This window comes from Schistocerca americana, chromosome 5 (genome assembly GCF_021461395.2).
Source record: "Schistocerca americana isolate TAMUIC-IGC-003095 chromosome 5, iqSchAmer2.1, whole genome shotgun sequence".
NCBI classification, from domain to species: Eukaryota; Metazoa; Arthropoda; class Insecta; order Orthoptera; family Acrididae; genus Schistocerca; species Schistocerca americana.
Window position 1 is genome coordinate 640995204 of NC_060123.1, and position 23343 is coordinate 641018546.

The 23343-nt window shown below is 44.4% G+C and overlaps 1 protein-coding gene across 1 annotated transcript in view; it reads right to left on the reverse strand.

The window, feature by feature from the left end:
- LOC124616135 (snurportin-1) overlaps positions 1 to 23131 on the reverse strand; it is a 114598-nt gene extending 91467 nt beyond the window's left edge. The window contains exon 1 of the mRNA XM_047144409.1: positions 22950 to 23131. Within this exon, the coding sequence (XP_047000365.1) occupies positions 22950 to 23068 (119 nt within the window). The 5' untranslated portion in view covers positions 23069 to 23131. The remainder of the gene's footprint in view (positions 1 to 22949) is intronic.
- Positions 23132 to 23343: the final 212 nt, after the last annotated feature.

Consider the following 23343-nt stretch of genomic DNA (forward strand, 5'->3'; position numbering starts at 1 on the left):
GGAGTGCCTTCAACAGAGGGGAGGTCATATCGGACGGACTGAAAATGAGGGAGAACAAAGCGGTCATGGGGACGCAGCTTTGTTTCCTGAAGACAGAAGATGACCGGCGAGTAGGATCGTAAGAGGATCGACAATTCATCCCGATTGGCTCGAATGCCGTGGATATTCCAATGGATAATGGACATAGGGGGAACAGAAAATAGAGGAACGTGACCAAGGGTGCTGTCAACTCAACGACTGCTCAGAGCTGGCGATCGACAGCATGGAATGGCATTCAGTCGAAGGCAGAAGATCCTGATCCATAGGTTGGTCAGGAGCAGCTCCTGCCACCAACGATCGGCCAGTTGACCGGCCACCAGCAGTGCGCCTCGGCGACACAGAAGACTGCCGAGGGCGATTGCCGCCAGGTGGTGCTGTAGATGGGACACGCCTTGGCGGAGAAGGAGAGGAACTGTGTTTCTTCGTAGCCTTCTTGGAAGTATGATGTTTAGATGAAGGAGGAACCGATGGTTGTGAAGTAGCGGTACGTAAAAACTCTTCACGAGAATGCTCTTTTTTCAAAGACTTGGCGTCTGACTTTTGGGCTCGAGATTTAGCAGAACCCGACGAAGGGTGAGCCATAGAGTGGGCAGGCGAAAGTGGTGAGGTTGAACGGGCGATCTTTGCGCTGGCCGATCTGACGACCGTGGTACTAAAGGTGAGGTCGCAAGTCTGCGTGGCCGCCTCCTTTGTTGGCCGAGGAGAAGCAAGGACAGTGCTGTATTTTCCTTTCTGAGGAACGGTGGGCTGTCGACTGGCGAGTAACTTTCGAGCAGCAAAGGTCGACACCTTTTCCTTCACTCTTATTTCCTGGATGAGCTTTTCGTCCTTAAAAACGGGGCAATCTCGAGAGGAAGCAGCGTGGTCACCCATACAGTTGATGCAGCGAGGGGATGGAGGTTGACAAGCACCCTCATGGGCATCCTTGCCACACGTAACACATTTGGCCGGATTGGAACAGGCCTGGCTGGTGTGATTGAACCGCTGACATCGATAGCAACGCGTAGGGTTTGGGACATAAGGGCGAATGGAAATTATCTCATAGCCTGCTTTGATTTTTGATGGGAGTTGAACTTTGTCAAATGTCAAGAAGACAGTGCGGGTTGGAATGATGTTCGAGTCAACCCTTTTCATAACCCGATGAACAGCCGTGACGCCCTGGTCAGACAGGTAGTGCTGAATTTCTTCGTCAGACAATCCATCGAGGGAGCGGGTATAAACGACTCCACGCGAGGAATTTAAGGTACGGTGCGGTTCCACCCGGACAGGGAAGGTGTGGAGCAGAGAAGTACGCAGCAATTTTTGAGCTTGGAGGTCACTGTGTGTTTCTAACAACAGGGTGCCATTCCGTAATCTGGAACAAGACTTTGCAGGACCCACAATTGCGTCGACACCTTTCTGAATAATGAAAGGGTTGACCGTGGAAAAGTCGTGACCTTCGTCAGACCGAGAAACAACAAGGAACTGTGGCAACGATGGAAGGACCGTCTGTGGCTGAGACTCAGTGAACTTACGTTTGTGAGCAGACATAGTGGAAGGTGAGGAAACCATTGCGGAAGAATCCCCCATGATTACCGGCGTCTCCGATGGCGCGCTCCTGCCTTGTGGGGGCCCTCACCGAGGGCACACCCGCCTTAGGTGATTGTTCACACCTCAGGTCACACCTCCCGACAAACGGACGGAGGTACCAATCGGCACTTTCGGAAGGTATCAGCTCGGGTAATCACCCCTCCCTGGGCCTGGCCATTACCAGGGGGTACGTACGTGTCCTACCTGTCTACCCGGGGCGGGGAATTACGCGTTACCCCGTCACCGGCTACGCATGGAAGTGCGTGGGTCGGCCTTCAGACACGCACAGGGAGGAAAAAAGAGAAGGGGAAAGGAAAGAAGAGGGGGTCTCAAACGCCGCAGCGGAGAAAAGGGCAAGGAGAAGAGGGAAGGAAAAGAGAAGGACAGAGGAAGGACGAGGACTTGCAAGTGTAAAAGCAAGGAATTGGGAACAGTTTCGAGCGTCCGTCTCCGGACGTAGGCACAAACCATACTCCCAGAGGGAGAGAAAGGGAAGGAAAGAGCCAGAGGTGAGGGGGGGGGGGGGGGGGGGGGCGAAGATGGGGGACGGGGAGGGATGCGGAAAGGGAAGGGAAGGTATGCAGCCCGGAAAGGAAGGAGGGCCACATTAGCTCGGGGTCCCGTGCTCGCTACGCACGTGTCCACAAAAGAGTTGTGGACCCCCTGGGGGGAACATTAAGGTTGGCATGTACATCTAATAAACTACGGGAAGGAGCGTAAGAAAGTGACAATCTTTACGACTTAATGACTACCTGAGGAAACAAATACTGGTCAGCTGTTCTCAAAGAGTACGATTCATCCAGAGTGTTCTCCTTGGGTACCACTAGACACACATATTGTATTGGTTTACTTGTCTACAGCAGGATGAGGATTAATGAAAGAAACAAGATGACAGAATGCTGAGCAGAGCCAGCAGTGACTAGATCTGATATGGTCAACTTAGCTGCAGCCAGCAGGACAATAACGTCCTTGGCTAGTTGTGAATCTGACCATAGTGATGGCCCACAGGGCAGTTGGCAGCAGTGTGTCGAGGAGGCGGCACTGGTCGACATTGGCAAAGCTACTACCATAAAGCAGAATCAGCTAAAAAGGTATCTTGACTCCTCCCAGACTCTAGCACAACAGTCCTGTTTCCACAATATTGTTCTCCAAAGCTACAACCAAACAGCATTGTATTGCCAAATCTTTTCCTGCTCTTGTTTTCCTTTCCTGTAACTTACTCTTATTGGCCCATGCACTGTTAATTCTCCAACCAATGAGATGTAGCATTACAAACTCTTAGCATGCAATAGATTTTTTTTTCCATCCTCCAGTAAGTGCCCAATTTCTTAAAGAATCAAACTCCCATATATAAAACATCTTCAAATATGTAACTACTTTACAAATAAATTTCTGTCTTAAATATTTGGATTTAAACAGGCAATTGATAAAAAAATTAAGAAAGGTGTGAAATTATGTTTAAAGTTTGCCGGAACTCGCTAAGTGGTCTCATGAAACACTAGATCAATACAAACTGGGTAATTCATGTTCCATATTAAGAAAAAAGCTAATTTTTCATGCATCTCAATATTTATAATGCAATATCTCCTGAACTATGTATGGTAAAATTATATAATTTTATAGGTACATTCACTGATGTATATATAGATACTACCTGCAAAGTGTGTTGCGAATAGAGTTGGCTGTAAAGAGGTGATAAATTAAAACACCATGTCTGATGCTGAAGTTTGACTGCTTTAGAGCGAAAATGCAGTAAGCAATAAACTTTTTTTTTTCCGTTCCTTGTGGTATGGTGTGTGTGGTGGTGTGGTGTGTTGTGGGCTGGGGTGCAGCGAGAAAAAGTTTTGTATAGGTCTGAAATTATGTGTAAACTTTGTCTGTAGTCGCTAAGTGGTCACATTCTCAAACTTGATGAATGAACCCCATGTATTAGTGTGCTGTCAATTATACTGCAGTAAGACAAACACACAGTTTCTGACTGTAATACTTGTCTTGTTGTGTTAAACTTATCATATTATCTTTTAATGAGTAGATTATAACAGCATTTAAAATTATCAAATATGGTTGACAATTATGTGAAATACTGAAATCAAATTTCTACTGCTGCTACACTGCAGTTGGCACTGAGTTCCAGGATAATATTTTAGTAATATAGATGCCATGCCATCTGTTGACAAACAGTTAATGGGAAGTTCCGAAATACCTACACCAGTTTATGGATTGAAAACAAACGCAAATAGAGTTACCTGCATATTAAATTACTTCACTCCTAAGTTTATCACTACATACACACATTTCTGTCGTGGGAGTACAGAACTGCAATATTATTTATCACATACATTATGGGAAGTATATACAGGGTGAGTCTAACTATTGCCACCTAGAATAACTTCTGAAGTATGATAGTAGCTGAAAAGTTTGTGGGACAAATGCTGCATGGGACAACAGGGGCCACAATATGACGTATTGGTTTTTTGTTGCTAGGTGGGGTCTCGTCACAGATATGTAGGTCAACATGGTTTTTTGAAATGGGATGTTACAGTTTGGTACTTATTTTCTGATAGCGGCTATCGAGATGAATCCAATGTTGTGTAACAAACAGTAAGGTCTTTGAAAGTCAACGAAGGTCAAAAAGGTGACATGAACGTCCATTTGAAGTGATGACCATTGGTATCAATGCAGTACTGCAATCTTCTTATCATGGATTGAGTGGTATTCCTCATCACTTCAGCAGTTATCGAAGCACATGCTCTGACAACTCTCTCTCGTATATCGTGAAAATAATAAATATTCACTGAATACGGCGTATCCATCTAACGTGACAATGACGTGTAAACACCATTCGACGGTTTCGCAATACAGCACTAATAGGAACGGCAAGACTAGTATCGTCAAATCAAGCGAATGTGAATGCTGTATTCCTTTGAAGAACAAGTCGATATGCTTCTCATTTACGAGAATGCCAAGGTAATTCAGAGAGAGCTACAGACGTATATGCTGAAAGATATCCTCAACGTACTCACCCTACATGTGGTACATTTAAATGTGTGTACGATACACTGAGAACAACTGAATCTTTAACGCATTGGAAAAGTATCAGGCAAAGGTAAGTTACTAACGAGAAAATAGAAAATGGTACTCTTGCCACTGTGGTTCGAGATACTCGTGTTGGTTCACATTAAATCGCAAGGGAATAGGGCTTGGGCCAGAGTAGTAGTGTTCATGTTCTGCAGCACCATAAATTTCATCCTTACCATATCAGTCTCCACCAAGAATTAACTGGTACAGATTGTATGCATCACACTGAATTCTACCGATGGGCTCAACTTCAGATTCAGAGGGATGACACGTTTATGAATCTGATTTTATTTACTGATGAGACTACACTCCCAAACCATGGAAACATTACTTTGCATAACATGCATTACTGGGCAACTGAAAATCCATGTTGGCTGCAGCAAGTTGCACACCAAAAACCATGGATGGTTAATGTATGGCGTGGGATTCTGGGTGACAGAATTATAGGCCCCTATTTTATCGAAGGAAATCTTAATAGTAGGAAGTACACAACATTCCTGCAAGAAACATTAGATCTGTTATTGGAAGAAGTCGTCATCGTCATGTCCTCTTTGCCATGTCCAGTGACAACGACTCCATCAGTCGTTTAGTCCGTATTGTGGTGGGCTCAGATGTAGATTGCAAAACTGAGCTTTGCTTTGAAGATCCAGTCACACGAAGTGCAATACAGTTTCCCAGTGGAACTATACTTATAGATGCAATTAGGCTTGGGCTTAGATTTGCGGAGTTTTCGGATCGGTGCAATGCAATCTCCTCCCAACGTTTGCTCGGAATGCCACAGGCTGTGAGGTGGCATTTGAAGGTGTCTTTATATCACAGGTGTTGGCCACCTTGCTGTCGCTTTCCACACAAGAGCTCTGAGTAAAACACTGCTTTGGGAAGGCTACTTTCGTCCATGCATATGATATGGCCACTCTATCTCAGTTGGCGTTTCATTACGAGAGCTTCAATGCCAGACAATTTCACGCGACGCAAAATCTCCATGTTGGGAACACGAGCTTCCTATTTCATGCAGAGAATTGATCTCAGACAGCAAAGATGAAAGGTGTCTAGCCTCCTAATGTCAGCTTTATAACAGCACCAGGTTTCTGAGGCATAGAGTAAAGTTGGTAATATTATTGCTTTGTAGACCGCAATTCCAGTTTGTAGTCTGAGATCGTGATTTCCATACTCGGCGAGGTCAGTTTGCCGAAAACTGAGGCTGCATTGGCTATATGAGCTGCAATTTCTGTTGTCAGGGTGTTGTCACTTCTAATTTGGCTACCTAGATATTTAAACTGTGACAAGTTTTCCAAATGTTTGTTGTCCAACTTAATACTGCAGCCGTCTGCATTGGAACCCTTAAGTGGTTGTTGAAGGACTTGCATATTGGTGATGCTTATGACTAAACCAAATCTTCTGCATGAGTCATTTAGCAGGATCATGTATGTTTGGAGAGATTCAGGAGAATTAGCCATCATGCATACGTCGTCTGAATAAAGAATTTCTAAGATAGATATTTTATTTATGCAACTTTTTTTCTGAGGCAAGAGATATTGAACACACTTTTGTCTGTTCTCGAGTCAAGACCCATTTGACCACTGCAGGCTTTGGTCGCGTCTCTCACAACAGCTGCGAAATAAAGCAAGAAGAGTGTGGGAGCCAGTACACAGCCTTGTTTTACAGTGCATGTCACAGGAAACTGGTCTGAAAGCTCATTTTCATGGTAGACTTTTGCCATCATGTTGTCATGAAACTGTCCTTTCAAGTTAATAATTTTGTCAAGGCAGGTGGTTTTCTTTAGTATAATCCAGAGAGCTTCCTCTGGGACTCGGTCAAATGCTTTTTCCAGGTCTACAAAGCAAATGAACAGAAGCTGATGTTGCTCTAAGCTTTTCTCTTGCATTTGATTGACAACAAATATGGCATCCGCTGCACCTCTGTTTGGGCGAAAGCCACACTAGGTCTCTGGTAGCACTTTCTGCAAGGTGCATCAGCCGGTTGTTGAGTATGTGAGCCAGGACGTTCCCTGCTGCTAAGAGAAGAGAGATTCTACTGTGAGAACTGCAGTCAGAAATGTCACCTTTACCTTTGTAAATCTTGCAAATGCAGGCATCTTTCCAATCTTGTGGAATTATTTCGCACTCCTAAATCTTTGAAATTAGAGCAAACTGTGGGTTCGTAATGTTTGGTCCACCATATTTATAAAGTTCTGATGGTAAGTTGTCTAATCCTGCTGATTTGTTATTTTTCAGCTTAGCCAATGCTGAAATGAATTCACTGAACGAAGGGGCATCAGCAAATTGTTCATCAACTGGCAGGCCTTCAGCTGATTCTATGTATGGATTATCAGTCGTTTGATGGTTGGGATTAAGAACGTCATCAAAATGTTCTGCCCACCGAGCAAGGATATCATTCTGTTGTGTCAACCGACAGGTTTTATCTTTGTCATAAACAGGTGCTATCTTCCCTGATTTTGGACCAAAGATAGTTTTCAGGCACTCAAAGAATCTGCCTGTTTGGTTTGTGTCAGCGTATGATTGCATTTCATTGGCTTTATTCAGCCACCACTTGTCTTTCAGGGTGCGCACCTTCACTTTCCGGTTGTAGTGTGCTACTTTATGCTTGCCAAGATCAAGACTGCGAAGAGATGCTCTGAAATCATTAACAAGTTTTTTGATCTCTGACTCTGAATTGTCAAACCAATCTTGGTTCTTCTTCTGAGGTTTTCCCAAGACTTCTGTGGCACATCTGCGCAGTTTTGTAGCACATACATTCCAGTGCTCATCTACAGAGGCAGACTCGTATATAAAAAGCCCATCACAACCGAATGCATCATCCAGTTTTGCTCTCATACTCTGATCATGGACCAAGATTTTGCAGGATAATTTAATGATACTTTGTGTGAGGCTTGGCGTGGTGCTTTCAAAGTTATGTTTAATATGGACCTCACAAGTTGATGGTCTGTCAAACCCTGAGCACCTCTCATAGCATGTGTGATCAGTACTTCACCAAGATCTTTTTTCTGTACGATGACATAATCTAGAAGATGCCAGTGCTTAGACCTTGGGTGCATCCACATCGTTTTATATGTACCGGGCATCCGAAAATATGTATTTGTCAAACAGAGTTAAAATTCAGCACGAAGTTAAAAAATCAAGACCATTTGAGATGCATTTTCCATTTCCATGGAGACCAATTACTCCATTCCAGGCACTGAAATCACTGCCAACCCGAGCATTGAAATCTCCAAGCAACAGGACTTTATCCGCAGAAGGAATGCCCTTAAGTACGTATTGGAGATCTTGGTAGAACTTTTACTTCTCTTTATCGGGAGGTGGCAGTGTAGGTGCATAGACACTGATCAGTTGAAAATATTTCTTAAATGTTAGTTGACGTCTGAGCATTATGATTCTGTCGCTGATGCCTTTTGGAAGTTCCATCAATGAACACGCCAGTTTATTACTTATGGCAAAGCCTACACCACTTCCCGCCCTTTCAGTAGATGGTTTCCCACTCCAGTAGTAGGTGTAACCTCCGAGCTGTTCAAACAGCTCTCCGGAGTCACTAAGATGTGTTTTACTTAGGGTGGAGATATCTATGTTATATCTAGCCAACACTCTAGCAATAAGTTCTTTCTTTCTCTCTGGACATTGATTATGGTCATTATCCAGTAACGTACGTTCCAAGTACCAGTCATAAGGTGTTTAATGCAAGTATTTCCTTTACTAGTTTTTTGACCGAAGATTTTGGTGAACAAGTGACTGCGGTTTGCCACTTGCACTGAGCTGAGACAGGCTATGTTTAGGCTACCTTTTCTAGGCTCTCCCCGGATTAGGGAAGCAGAGCAATCCTAAATAGGGCTGTTTTGTTGTCTGACGAGCTGCTGAACTAGTCCTCCCATCCCTGTCAAGTTCCAGAACAACCATCACCGTCTGACTGCCTAATGTGCAGAGCATCAACTAAAGTTCGGGCACACCAAACTGTTGCCTCACCACCAGTGCTCCATCACCACAGGACTTTTTTAAAAAGACTCGTAGCCCATGAAATTTTGCCGGAGTCATCTGCGCGTGAATAGATTTAAGTGGACAAGCAGTTGCGCAGGTGCAGTACCTTTAGTAACAAGGAACAGAATGTGGTATCAACACGGTGGGAGTCCAACACATTTTTCGCTGATGGCTAGAAATGAGTTGCAGAGACAATTCTCAAATTGTTGGATTGGACCCGGAGGAGACGTGTTGTGGCCAGTTCATTCGCCAGACTTGATGCCTCTGGATTTTTTTCTTGTGAGGATTCATAAAAGATATCGTTTTTAAAGACATACCAACTACACCTTAAGATATGCGAGAGAGAATAGTCAGAGCATGTGCTTTGATAAGTACCAATGTCATAAGGAATACCACAAGACTGCAGCACTAAATAGACATGAATGGTCATCACTTCGAACACCTTCTGTAAATGGATGTTTGCGTCACCTTTGTGACCTTTGTTGACCTTACTCTTACACATCACTGGATTCATCTCAAAGCGGTTTTTTTTTTTTTTTTTTTTTTTTTTTTTGGTAGGGTTCAAGGGCGCTCAACTGCTGAGGTCATTAGCGCCCAGTCACTGGTGTTAGAGCACATGAAATCTGCTAAAACTCAAGGGGATGGGGGGACACCAGAAGGACCTGACAAAGATGCAGATAAAATAAGTAAAAAGGTTAAATGTCTTTGGACAAGCCAGTTAAAGTTATAAAATGCAGAATACGAGCAGCTGCTCGAGCGTCATCAGCTAAAACATCCGGTAAAGTAGATGGCAGGGACAGGACAACACGAAAATGACTAAAACGGGGACACGACAATAAAACATGGCGCACTGTTAATGCCTGACCACAAGGGCACTGCGGGGCTGGGTCACCGGAGAGCAGGTAGCGGTGGCTAAACCGGCAATGCCCAATCCGCAACCTGGTCAGAAGGACCTCCTCGCGCCGAGATGGTCGGGAGGATGTTGTCCAAGCAGTTGGGAGCGGTTTTACTGTCCGGAGCTTGTTTCCTTGGAGGGATGACCAAGCATCCCACCACAACGACACAAGCCTCTTACATACATCCCCACGAACGTCAGATGACGGAACACAATGGGAGGCTGGCCGAGGCAGGAGGACTGCAGCCTTGGCTGCAGCATCCGCAGCCTCATTCCCAGGCACTCCTACATGTCCGGGAACCCACAGAAAGCTGACAGAACCACCATTATCAGCGAAAGAATGGAGGGACTGCTGTATCCATTGAATCAAGGGATGGACCGGATAGGGAGCTCCAAGGCTCTGAAGAGCACTGAGTGAGTCAGAGCAGAGTACATACGATGAATGGCGGTGGCGGCGAGCATACTGAACGGCCTGATGGAGAGCAAAAAGCTCGGCCGTAAAGCTGGAACATTGGTCGAGGAGCCGGTATTTAAAGGTGGCGGCCCCGACGACAAAGGCACAGCCGACACCATCGTCAGTTTTGGAGTCATCGGTGTAAATAAAGGTGTGACCGGCAAGTCGAGCACGAAGTTCGACAAACCGTGAGCAATACACTGCAGCCGGAGTACCCTCCTTCGGGAGTGAGCTGAGGTCGAGATAAATATGAACCGGAGCCTGGAGCCAAGGTGGTGTCAGGCTCTCACCCTCTCTGAAGGTGGTAGGGAGGGCAAAATCCAATTGTCGAAGCAGGCGACAGAAGCGGACTCCGGGGGGCAGCAGGGCAGACACATACAACCCGTACTGACGGTCGAGAGAATCGGCGAAGAAGGACTTGTAAGAGGGGTGGTCGGGCATAGACAACAGCCGGCAGGCATACCGACACAGCAGTATGTCGCGCCGGTAGGTCAATGGTAACTCGGCAGCTTCAGCATAAAGAGTCTTGACAGGACTAGTGTAGAAGGCTCCGGTCGCAAGACATATCCCCCGATGGTGGATGGAGTTGAGCCGGCGTAAGAGGGATGGCCGAGCGGACGAGTAGACGAAGCTCCCATAATCCAGCTTCGATCGGACTATGGACCGATACAAGCGAAGCAGGACAGTGCGATCCGCTCCCCAAGATGAACTGCTAAGAACTCTGAGGACATTAAGGGAACGTATACAACGGGCTGCCAAATAAGAGACATGTGGAGACCAACACAGTTTCCTGTCCAACGTGAGCCCTAGAAACTTAGTTGTATCCACGAATGGGAGAACAACGGGACCGAGATGTAAGGATGGCGGAAGGAACGCTTTACATACCATCTTCTCTTCAGAGAACCGGAAGCCGTTTGCCACGCTTCATGAGTAGAGGCTGTCTAGACAACGCTGAAGGCAACGCTGAAGGCAGCGCTCCAGGAGGCATGTTCTCTGGGCACTGCAGTAGATCGCGAAGTCATCGACAAAGAGAGAGCCTGAGACATTAGGTGGAATGCAATCCATAATTGGATTGATCGCGATGGCAAAAAGGGCTACGCTCAAGAAGGAGCCCTGAGGCACTCCGTTCTCCTGGAGGAAGACGTCGGACAATACGGAACCCACACGTACCCTAAACTTTCGATCCGTTAAAAAGGAATCAATAAAAAGGGGCAGGCGACCGCGTAGGCCCCACCTGTGCATAGTGCGGAGGATACCTCCTCTCCAACAGGTATCATAAGCCTTCTCCAAGTCGAAGAACACGGCTACCGTTTGGCGCCTTCGCAAAAAGTTGTTCATGATGAATGTCGACAAGGTCACAAGGTGGTCAACAGCGGAGCGGCGGCGACGAAAGCCGCATTGGACATTAGTAAGTAGTCGTCGAGATTCAAGAATCCAGACGAACCGAGCATTAACCATGCGCTCCATCACCTTACAGACACAGCTTGTAAGAGAAATGGGGCGATAACTAGAAGGAAGGTGTCTATCCTTCCCGCGTTTGGGTATAGGAACAACAACGCCGTCACGCCAACGCATGGGGACTTGACCTTCGGTCCAGACGCGATTGTAGGTACGAAGAAGGAAGCTTTTGCCTGCCGGAGAAAGGTGTGCCAGCATCTGAACGTGAATGGCATCTGGCCCCGGAGCAGAGGACCGGGACAGTGCAAGCGCACGTTCGAGTTCCCGCATAGTAAAGGGGGCATTATAAGTTTCCAGATTCAGCGAGTGGAAGGAAGGTCGCCGAGCCTCTTCTGCCTCTTTCCTGGGAAGGAAGGCAGGATGGTAATGGGCGGAGCTTGAAACCTCCGCGAAAAAGCGGCCAAAGGCGTTGGAGACAGCCACAGGATCAACAAGGACCTCATTACCTGAGGCCAGGCCAGGTACTGAGGAGTGGGCCTTAATGCCCGACAGCCGGCGCAGGCTACCCCAAACGACGGAAGAGGGAGTAAAACTGTTAAAGGAGCTCGTGAAAGAGGCCCAACAAGCTTTGTTGCTGTCTTTGATGACTCTACGGCATTGCGCTCGGAGTCGTTTGTATTCAATACAATTCGCCAACGTAGGATGGCGGCGAAAGGTGCGTAAAGCACGTCGTCGAGCACGGATAGCGTCCCTACAAGCCTCGTTCCACCAGGGGACGGAAACGCGACGTGAAGAAGAAGTAGTATGAGGAATGGAACGTTCGGCAGCATTGATGATAACAGCCGTGAGGTATTCGACCTGACTGTCACAACTGGGAAAATCGTGGTCCGGAAAGGTCGCCAGGGAGGAGTAAAGTCCCCAGTCAGCTTTCAGTATGTTCCAGCTCGAAGGACGTGGGGATGGGGTGTGGTGCAGGAGACGAACGACACAGGGGAAGTGGTCGCTCGAATAGGTGTCAGAAAGGACATACCACTCGAACCGACGGGCAAGAGTGGTAGAACAGATCGAGAGGTCCAAGTGGGAGTAGGTATGAGTAGAGTCCGAGAGGAAAGTCGGGGCGCCGGTATTGAGGCAGACAAGATTGAGATGGTTGAAGACATCCGCCAAGAGTGAGCCTCTTGGACAGGATGCAGGAGAGCCCCAAAGGGGATGATGGGCATTGAAGTCGCCAAGCAATAAGAACGGCGGGGGAAGCTGAACGATCAGGTGCATCATGTCAGCCCGACTAACAGCAGATGACGGTGGAGTGTAGATGGTACAAACTGAAAAAGTAAAAGCAGAAAGAGTAATGCGGACAGCTATTGCTTGGAGTGGGGTGGTCAATGGGATGGGATGGTAATAAACATCGTCCCGAACGAGCAACATGACCCCACCATGAGCTGGGATACCGTCCACAGAGGTGAGGTCATACCGCTCCGAGGTATAGTGGGTAAAGGCAATACGGTCAGTCGGGCGCAACTTGGTTTCCTGGAGACCAAGGACGAGCGGACAGTGCAGGCGGAGGAGCAGTTGTAATTCCTCCTGATTAGATCGAATACCTCTTATGTTCCAATGAAACAACGCCATCGCTAGTCAAAAGGTTGGGGGAACGAGACGGGGGAAGAGCTGGTCACCTCGACGGCCGCGGAGGGCCAGGTTGCGAGGGAACAACGCTACAACCGACGGGAGGCGGATCCGGTTCCATCGACTCGTCGCCAGCTGCGGCCGCTGTCCCTGGTTGTGTAGGAGGGGCCGCATCATTTGCTGACGAAAGGCCGGCGGAGCACCTGGCAGCAGAGCGTCCCGGCAAAACTGAGGACGGTCGGGAGCAGCGACTCACGGATGGAGCGTCAGACGAAACGAGCCAGGGTGGAGAGGGGGATAGAGACTTCTTCTTGGAGGCCTTCTTGGAAGGCCGAGGAGGTACAGGGATGGTGGGCTGGACCCGAAGAAGGTCCTCACGCGCAGGGTCCGTTTTGGAACGCCGGACCTCGGAAGCTGGGGTCCGGAACGTTTCCCCGATGGACGCCTGAGAAGAGGATCGCTTCTCAGGTGGCGTGGGGGGGGGGAGGAGGAAGAGGAGGAGGAGGAGGAGGAGGAGGAGGAGGAGGAAGGGTGGTCCCTGGGGCAGAGGGGGTGGGGGCCACGGGGGCGGAGGATTTGGAAGGGAGGGATTTGGGAGGCGGAGGCAGAGCCCCCTGATGGGCGGAGGAGGCGGAGGGGGGACAGGATAGGGGTGAGCATACCGCGGAAGGAGTGGACACAACTGAGGCAAACGAAGTGGTCAATGGCACGGGATGGAGGCGGTCGTACTTCTTCCGGGCCTCAGAATAAGAGAGCCGATCCAAAGTTTTGATTTCTTGTATCTTCTTCTCCTTCTGATACGCGGGGCAGTTTGAGGATGTAGGCGAGTGGACGCCAGGACAATTAATGCACCGAGGTGGTGGGGTGCATGTATGGTCCTCACGAAGAGGACATCCACAATCGCCACAAAGGGGCTCAGCCTCACACCGTGACGACATGTGCCCAAAGCGCAAACACCTAAAACAGCGCATAGGAGGCGGGACGTAAGGTCGCACGTCACACCGGTAGCACATCACCTTTACCTTCTCCGGGAGAACGTCCTCCTCGAAGGTGAGGATAAAGGCCCCGGTGTCGATGCGACGGTCTTTGGGGACGCGCTGGACTCGCCGGACGAAATGCATGCCTCGGCGCTCCAGGTTGGCCCTGAGCTCCTCATCAGATTGTAGCAGGAGGTCACGATGAAAAATAACCCCCTGCGTCCTATTTAGTGCCAGATGTGGGACAATGGATACTGGGATGTCCCCTAGGCGGTCGCACGCCTGGAGCGCCGCCGACTGTGTGGCGGAGGTGGTCTTTATAAGAACGGACCCTGAACGCATCTTGCTGAGAGCCTCGATTTCCCTGAAGATGTCCTCAATGTGCTGAACAAAGAACATGGGCTTGGAGGTGGCGAATGTCCCCCCATCGGTTCGAGAACAGACCAAATAGCGGGGGAAGTACTTCGCCCCAAGCCGGCGGGCCTGTCTCTCCTCCCATGGAGTGGCCAAGGGGGAAAGGGCAGGAGAACCAGGACTAGAAACGGTACCTTTTCTTTTGAAAGACTCGGCCGCAGAGCGACCTGATACGTGCTGACGTTTCATCTGCGAAACGTCCGCCCCGATACCACCCACTCCGACCAGGGGCTCTCCCCACGGGCGCCACCCAGCCGCAGCAAGGGCCACCTGGCAGGATGACCATTGCCGGGAGTCCTGTTGCCCCAAGGAGACGGGCATCTACTCCTTGGCCGACGTGGGGAGGGTGCAGCTCAGGTACCGGCAGTACGATCCCTGTGTTGTCAGGGGGCTACAACCTAGAGGGTACATGACGACCCCACCACAACGGGCTGGCTACCGTGCTGGATTTCTGGTGCCATGGAAAGTCCATCATGATTGCTGGGGCAGATGGAGATGCACTATGGGCGTAACTTGGACAACCCATCAGGCGTTTAGGCCCAATTTGAGGAATAGTGGGTATGGTTACAACGCCGGTGCAATGCTGAGTGCCAAGGTCTTAGTGCACTTAGGACCAGTGGTACACCACGTAAGGTGTCCTTCCCCAAAAGGCTCGTACTTCAGTAGAATTTTGAAAAATGGAGGTCAAACCCCAAGGGGGACCATCACATGGAAGGCCGAAACGGTTGAAACTCCTTTTAGTCGCCTCGTACGACAGGCAGGAATACCTCGGGCCTATTCTTACCCCGGACCCGCAGGGGGAAAGGTAGAGGGTAAGGAGTCATTCCAATCCCGGGAGTGCAAAGACTTACCTTAGGGGGAAAAAAAGGTAAGTCATTCCGCTCCCGGGATTTGAATGACTCCTCACCCTCTCCCTTAAAACCCACATTCTTTCGTCTTTCCCTTTCCTTCCCTCTTTCCTGATGAAGCAACTTTGGGTTGCCAAAGATTGAATATTTGTGTGTTTGCATGCTTTTTTATTGTGTCTATCAACATACCAGCACTTTTTCGTTTGGTGATGTTTTGACCCCTCTGCTGGGATCTTCTTCAGGATCTTGTGGTGTCCACTGTAGATTGGGCAATCAATATACAGTGAACCCCACAAGATACTGAAGAAGATCCCATCAGAGGTGACAAAACATCAATTGGGGGGGGGGGGGGGGGGGGGGGAAGAAATACGACAAATGACACACTTACTGTGCCCAATTTCTCATTTAGTTCTGCAAGTGTCTCATACACCATTTGATATATTTTTTCAGATACTATAGCTGTCAGTAGTAGTGACACAATGACTGCGAGGGGGGGCTTTGCCAGCTTTCACTATAAGTAGGGCACCAAGCAGAGGCACAGCAATCAACACATGAACCACTGGCCGCTATGTCACATGTTATGTCTGGATCTGTACAAAAGAATGGAGCAGGACTACAACTGAACGATTCAATTGCTTTCTGTGTTAATGATGATCTTTTCATCTCTGGCTATCTATTTTATGACTTTCTTTGCTTAGGGATTTGGTCATACATGGATTACTCTTTTTGTTGGTTTTACTGGCACACCTTGCACTTCGTTTGATCTGTACACATCTACAAATACAACGTCACCAGTGTATATAGCATACATGTCTCTTTTATTAAACAAAGAGTGTATGACAACAGTAGGTGTGGGGACAGATCATACACATTTGTCAATGATAGCTGTCACTGTGAAAACTATGGGATGTAATGTAAATGATTTAGTAAATAAAACTATCATATAAGTGACGTCATGTTAGCACAACGTGGTTATGTAGTTGACATTTATTCTCCGTTTCCAGTGCACGGGGACAGAAAAAAAAAAATACTTTGGTTCCCTATTATTTCTTGAGATTATTAATTTTTTTTGCTATAATATTGTAATTTCTGTGATTCTTTCAATACACTTGTGAGTGCACACATGCATGCACGCATACCCATGCACACAAAACAGAATTTAAAAAAGGGTGAGTAAAACATGAATAATCTCATTCTGCAAGTAGCATATCATCATCTTAGCAGACAATTGGGCATGGGTGGCTATTGCTTCTAGAGTTGGCTTAACTTGCACTCTAGATCTCGATCACTGAAAGTGTTTCATTGTACCAGTGTGCAAACTCCTCCATATGGCCTCTCAGTATTTACTCAGCTTTTGCAAAAGACAGGTAATTTCTGACATTACGAAGACAATGTCCTTCATATATCAACTCCTTTATAGCAACACATAATGGATAACTGGTCATAAGATGAAATCGCTCTGCTAGGTGGTGGTGATAATTTTTTGCTGTTCCACTGAACTAATGTGAAGGCAGCAATGATTTATGTTATTTTGCTGGTTGTTTCTGCACCTCCTGCGAGAATACTGTAATTACATGGGTTCCTCAACATTTAGAGTGGCAGAATGATCAGTTACAACAAATAGTCCCAATTTTGGTTTGAATTTTTCTCCTTTTTCTTTTTGTACGTGTGAGGTTTCAGTTCTTACTGGAATTAAGCAGTTTTAAATTCTGGATATGATGATGATTGGGCTGTCCTACAAATTTACACCTTTGGTTCTTTCAACTCCTAGCTAGTGTCAGGCCACAGATCTACTTTGCTCTGGGTGAGCTCCTTGGTTAGTGTCCCCCGACCTGGCAACTATGGACAAATTCTCTCCTAGTGCAGCTCCCTGCTGGTGCCATAGGGCTGGAGGCTAAGTGTGGTTTATTCTATGACTATGGCCAATATAACAGGATATAGGACATCTGAGTTTCAAATAGTATTAGATGGAGATTAGGCACAATGGTTGCAAAATTTGTTGTTAGGATGGAACTGTTCATACTTCATTCTGGCATCAAAGCACAAAAGGCTATCAAATGTTTCATGTTACTGCATTTTTATTTATTTCTTGGGTACAGGACTGACTGAACTTTCATCGTGCTGCCCTGGATAATTAACATAACATTTTAAGGTGTAGCAGAGGGTGAGCAAAGGCTGTTCACATGAGCTATCTTTATGTGGTGCTCTTCCACAATTGAAACAAATAGATTCATTCATGCAGCGACAGAATGTATATCCAAAACGCAAGTGCTGGAAACAACTCATCACTGGAGGAAGATGAGGTTCGACATACCATCTGTACATCATAACTAACATTTTCAGGTACAATCCTCTCTTTAAAAGGAAGTATAAATGCACCCACATCTATCTGGTGATTGCCCTTTGGACCACTCTGTGTGACATGCCAAATGGACTTGTCACCACAGGTTGGCATGCAATTCATCGTCAGGCTGAAGTGTAAAATTTCCATGGAATATAATACCTTGATTCATATTCAGCTTTCTATACAGGGTGTTTCTGACTGGTATGTCTTACAGTGTATTGCTACTTCGAAATGCATACAACTGTGTAGTCTTTATCCTTTTGATCAAGAGAGATCCATTTCTCGTCTCTTCTAATGCAGCTACTTCTTCAAACTTTTCCTCAATATGTTTTGCAAAGAATAGCGATTTTGTTGTTGTAAAAGTATTTCCACTGGTTCTAGAGCAGACCAGTACTATATGAACTGTTTAGTTCTATTTCCACCACTGTTACTCTTATTTGGTATGGGTGTCTCTCACTTGAGTGGTATTCTAGTACGGGTTGATGAGAGTTGGCATCCTGATCTGAGCTGCTGGAGTTTACTATCATGTGTGTGTGAGGTGCGCGTGTGTGTCTTTCTTTTCCTGACAAAGGCTGTGGTCAAAAGCTTATGTGTAAGTGTCTTAATTGTGCCTGTCCATAACTTTGTGTGTCATCATTATGATAGCAATCTATCTTTTTCTATGTTGTTAAGAAACTGTGCAGATCTATTGCATTTTCCCAGCATCCTATCAATGAACTCAAGTCTGTCACATAGTTTACTTATGAGAGACTGAGTGATCATTTCATATGCCCACAAATTGTTACACTCAAGTATTCCTACGAGTTGACTGGTCCAAACTGTGACTCACTGATGTAGCTGTCCATTTAGTGAAGCAGGGCAATTCCACAGTTACGGTTGTTACATGTACACACCTTAAAATCAGGAAAAATAATGTAAGGAAAAATATTTATTGAATTTAATATTGAAAACTTAAGGCTTACATTATATTTCATCTTAGAAATGTTGATACTGGAATTGTTTTATTGTTCTCCTGGCTATTAATCAAAAAACTAGTGTTACGGGTGTTACCAAAAGTAGACCTGGCCCCTGTTATGAGTTAGGGAATTCTCTAATTTCTGCAAACTTGATGAAGCTTTTATTCTTGTAAAACACCTGTTAAGAGGTATTGCCCCAAATTTTATTTTGAAATATAAATTTTTATTTTTTTTGGACATCATAACTTAGTATATATATATTTTTTTGGCTGTTACGGGTGTTACATTAAATGTTACGGGTGTTACATAGATGCATCAGATTTGATTCTTGGAGGAATAAATTTACCTCTTACAATTGCAGAAGTATTGTAGTTTATTTGGAATAAAAGTATGTGCTTAAGGAAACATATTCGAAAGATAAAGCTATTTATTACACAAAAAAATTTGTTACAATTTTATAGTACAACTAGGCCAAGATATCGTTACTTACTTAACATTTACCTCATTTTGTAGGCCTAATAAATTTATGACAAAAATGTTTTCTTATTATTGATTGATTTAAAAACTTCATTTAATAATCTTTTTCCGCAACATCCAACTCAAAATTGAACTCTTAGTACAAACGGTTACCTTGTTTGATTTCTGGTGTTGTTACCTTAGATAGTACTTGACTGAATTTCAGAAAACAAACATCAGTTTCATCTAGTTTAAAAAGTGTTTTACCTTTTCCTACTGACTTCAGAAACATTATTTTCACATCCTCCTCTTCATCAACCTCACTCTGGCAGATTCCCAAGTAACAGTATTGAGTTTTGGATAGGGTTGGCTTCTTTTTGTCACTTGGAATGTCAACCAAGACAAATAACCCAAATTTTAAATCAGACTTTTCAATTTTATTAGTTAGGTTTAACTCACAAGCACTTCCAATATTGTCTTGTGATTCAGATAGTGAAACAGTCTCCTGATCAGAATCATCAGAACTGTACACTTCATAGAAGTTTATGCATCTTTTGCATGTAATGTTTTAACTTTGGCCTCCTCAGTGCTAAATACTGACACCCTTGTCATTAATGACTCTGCTGTTTTTGAAACCAGAAAATCAGTTGTGTTACAAGGCCGAAAGTGATGGCAGCCCTGGATTTGAGGAATTGCTTGTAAATTTTTCCACCTTTCATCCAAAATAGGAATGTTTGGAGGGCAGCGTGGAGGGTAAAAATCATAGAGGGAGACCAAGAGATGAATACACTAAGCAGATTCAGAAGGATGTGGGTTGCAGTAAGTACTGGGAGATGATGAAGCTTGCACAGGATAGAGTAGCATGGAGAGCTGCATTAAACCAGTCTCAGGACTGAAGACCACAACAACAACAACAGGAATGTTATGCTCCACTGTTATCTTATCAACCCATAGTACCTTAATTTTAGAAAAGCTCAGAGTGTAGTCATAAAAGTCAATTGCGTTGTTAATAATAACTTTCCTAGATCTAACAGCTGTCCACACGCTCCTCTTCAGTGCACCTCCAATGCCATCCATGGCTCCTTTACCATGTGAACTGGCAACAAAATTCCACTCAACTGTCAATCCGAAATCTCTCTCAAAATAACATAGACTGGACAAAGTATATTTATTTTTGAACTGCCCAGCACAGTTGTTAGAAAATATAAAAACTCTTAACTTTAGGAAACGCTTTTTTAATGTCTGTTATAACAGTTTTAAGAGAATTCCACACAAATATTTTGTGTGTGAAAGGTCATTACTGATGACTGCATAGGACCTGACTTCATGGTTTGCAAACTAAATGCAGAAAGTGCACTCTGTACCTCATCTTGTGAAATTAGAGCATAATTCTCTGCAAAGTCCATTTGAAGAACACATTCTTCAGCGTCAAGGCTGTTTTTTCTTTCCTTTGATGAAATCACTCTGCTTTATCTCCACGTAGCAATGTTTTTTAAACTGCGGCAATTTGTCAACCAGGCATCATCGCAGCTCCCTGAATGTTCACTAAGACAAGGACGATGTTTCGCATCATTTTCCCATTGCTGCCAGACAATCTTTTTAGTTACGTCAAAGCCTTCTGGGATAAATTTGCTCAATTTAATTTGACATTCCTGGCATGACCCAAAAACACAGTCTTCGTTCTGTGAATTACAACTTAATTCGTTCAATAATTCCTTGTGATTGCTTGGAACAGCTTTGCTCAAAGACTCAAGTATGCTTATGAAATTGTAGGCTCTTATGAATGACTAGAATTTGCCTCAATAAGCAGTTTACTGGGCCTATATAAAATTTAAAATTGAGGTTACCAATATTGTTGTCCTTGGGAAAGTTAGAATGGAAAACAAACTATATGTAATCTAAAGAATTTTGGGCTTAATTAACTTTTTAGGAGAACATCAGTTGATTCAGGTTAATGCCCCCATTAACTTTTATCATGTAGGTGCAGTGCTTAAACAAGTGTATGCAGAGGAATAAAAATTTTTGTTTTCAAGCTTAAAACTGTTTTCATATGTAATAAACATAGTTAAAAAACTTTTTCTATTCATAATAATACCCTTTGGTTATAATTTAAATGTAGGGCCTAGGCCTACTAAAGATGAAGGTGGCATTAAACCTTCAAGTTACGGGTGTTACGCATGTGTTAAGTAACACCCGAAACAAAAATTAGTAACACCCGTAACAGCTCTAAGAATGTTAAATAAGACTTCAAAATGCCATGTAATGGTATGATATTGTGAAACATGTGCATAACCTCACTTTTACAGAAAGGTATTGTACACAACAAATTTACTAGATTACAAATTAAACTTTTGTATCTTTTTTGTTACGGGTGTTACAAGTTGCACATATATTATAAAACTAAGAAAATAAAGAAATGCAATTAGCTTAGCTCAACAAAACGAATTATTGTGAGCTATAACAATGTTGACTTCAATATTCTTTGCAACAATAGAACAATCAGCCACAGATAACACAACTAATACTCATCTGGAAATAGCATAAAACATACCACTCTGTGGTGCCATAGAGTAGTGCACTTTAAACACTTAGTGAAGGTAGAAATTTAATTTTTTCATAGTCATGATTATTTTGCAATGAACAAATGTACTTTTAATTTGGCATTTTTAAGATTATATTTGAAATATTGTCATTTTGTCACAAAGTCTCTTTAACATGGAATGACCCAGCACACAATTACACATTGCCAGTCTTTGACCACTTTGAAATCTTATAAATTTCTGACTGAACATTTTTCAGATAGTGCTTCATAAAAGATGATTCACATGTGGAAGGAAAGGTCTGAGGTTGCTATTAATGTACAACTTGAGCAGCAAAGGACAAGACTGCTCCCTGTAGCAACTTCTACATCAATCAATGGTTTTCTATTCACAATAACATGCTGCAGCTTTCCTGTCTAAGAAACGTCAGCACAGTCAAATTTCATCTGATGCCTCACATGATAGTAGTTTTGATAGTAAATGTTGCTGTGGTTGGGCAAGTCAAATGCTTTTCGGAAGTCAAGAAATGCTGCATCTACCCGATTGCCTTGATCCATGGTTTTAAGGATGTTATGAGAGAAAAATTTGAGTTGGGTTTCCCATAAATGATTTTTCATAGTTGCAGAACTAATCAAGGTGTACACTAATAAAAAAAATAAAAATAAAAAAAAAACAAGAAAATCTTAGAAGCTTAACCTAAACGTGTATTCACAATAATCTATTACTATATTGCTTAACAGTACTTGGGGTTACACCATCTAAATTTAGTCTAGTAAATGAGAAGGAAAGCTACTGCTTTGAAAAAATGTAGTATGCTTCCTTCACCATATTAAGTAGCTGCTGTTCATCTCTTATTGGTAGGTAAATAGTTACTTGGATCATATTGGTATTTTTCAATAATACTTTACCTTCACCAGTAAAAACTGAGTTCTGTTTACAGAACATTCCTTGTACGCTGCTAATAGAATATTTAAATCCCTGAAACTACATAGTTAATCTGTTAAAAAAGTGGCTTATTACGTAAGTTTCTAATTTTCCACTGAACTTATTGCGATTCTCAATTTCTTTCTTTATATTAGATGGCAGGCTTTGGAATACCTTAGCACCAGAATACGTTACTCCACTCTGAACCCTAAACAAGAATGCAAAGTGTAGGCCTGTAAATTATTTTCGTTTCTTGTACGGTATTGTGAGTGTGCAGTTCACAGTCTTACTGAAAGAAGTCTACGCACCCCCACTGGATTCACTAGACTAAGCTCTAATACTATACTAGTCATTGCACGTAAACAGCTGATGTAAACTGGCTGTGTTGGAACCACTTCTTCACGTCCAGACAAGTAATGTTTTGTGGTTAAAGAAACCATGAAAATACCTTTTCTGTTCATGTAATAACAGCTGTCGTCTTTCTTCTTGATCTTTAACTTTTGAGCGAGCCTTATAATAATCTGCGAATTCTGACGCGACTTTGGGTGATTGCGACACCTTGTTCATATTGACCGCTTTCTCCCATACCAACAAACACTGAAAACTGAACACAGAATCTCCAGCAGCCGAACTCACTTGGCGATAGTGTTCTATTTTTTCCATGATGACAATTTTGCAGCTATATGGAAAACTTGATTTTGTTTATTTTCATGTCCTTTCTCACGTAAATAATGCTTGTTTGGTACTTTTGCCTTTTATTTGCAAAATAACATGTAACAAGTTCAGAGACTGTTTGTAAAACCTAATAATATTTTCGATCCTTACTTCGGTAACTGTTGGCT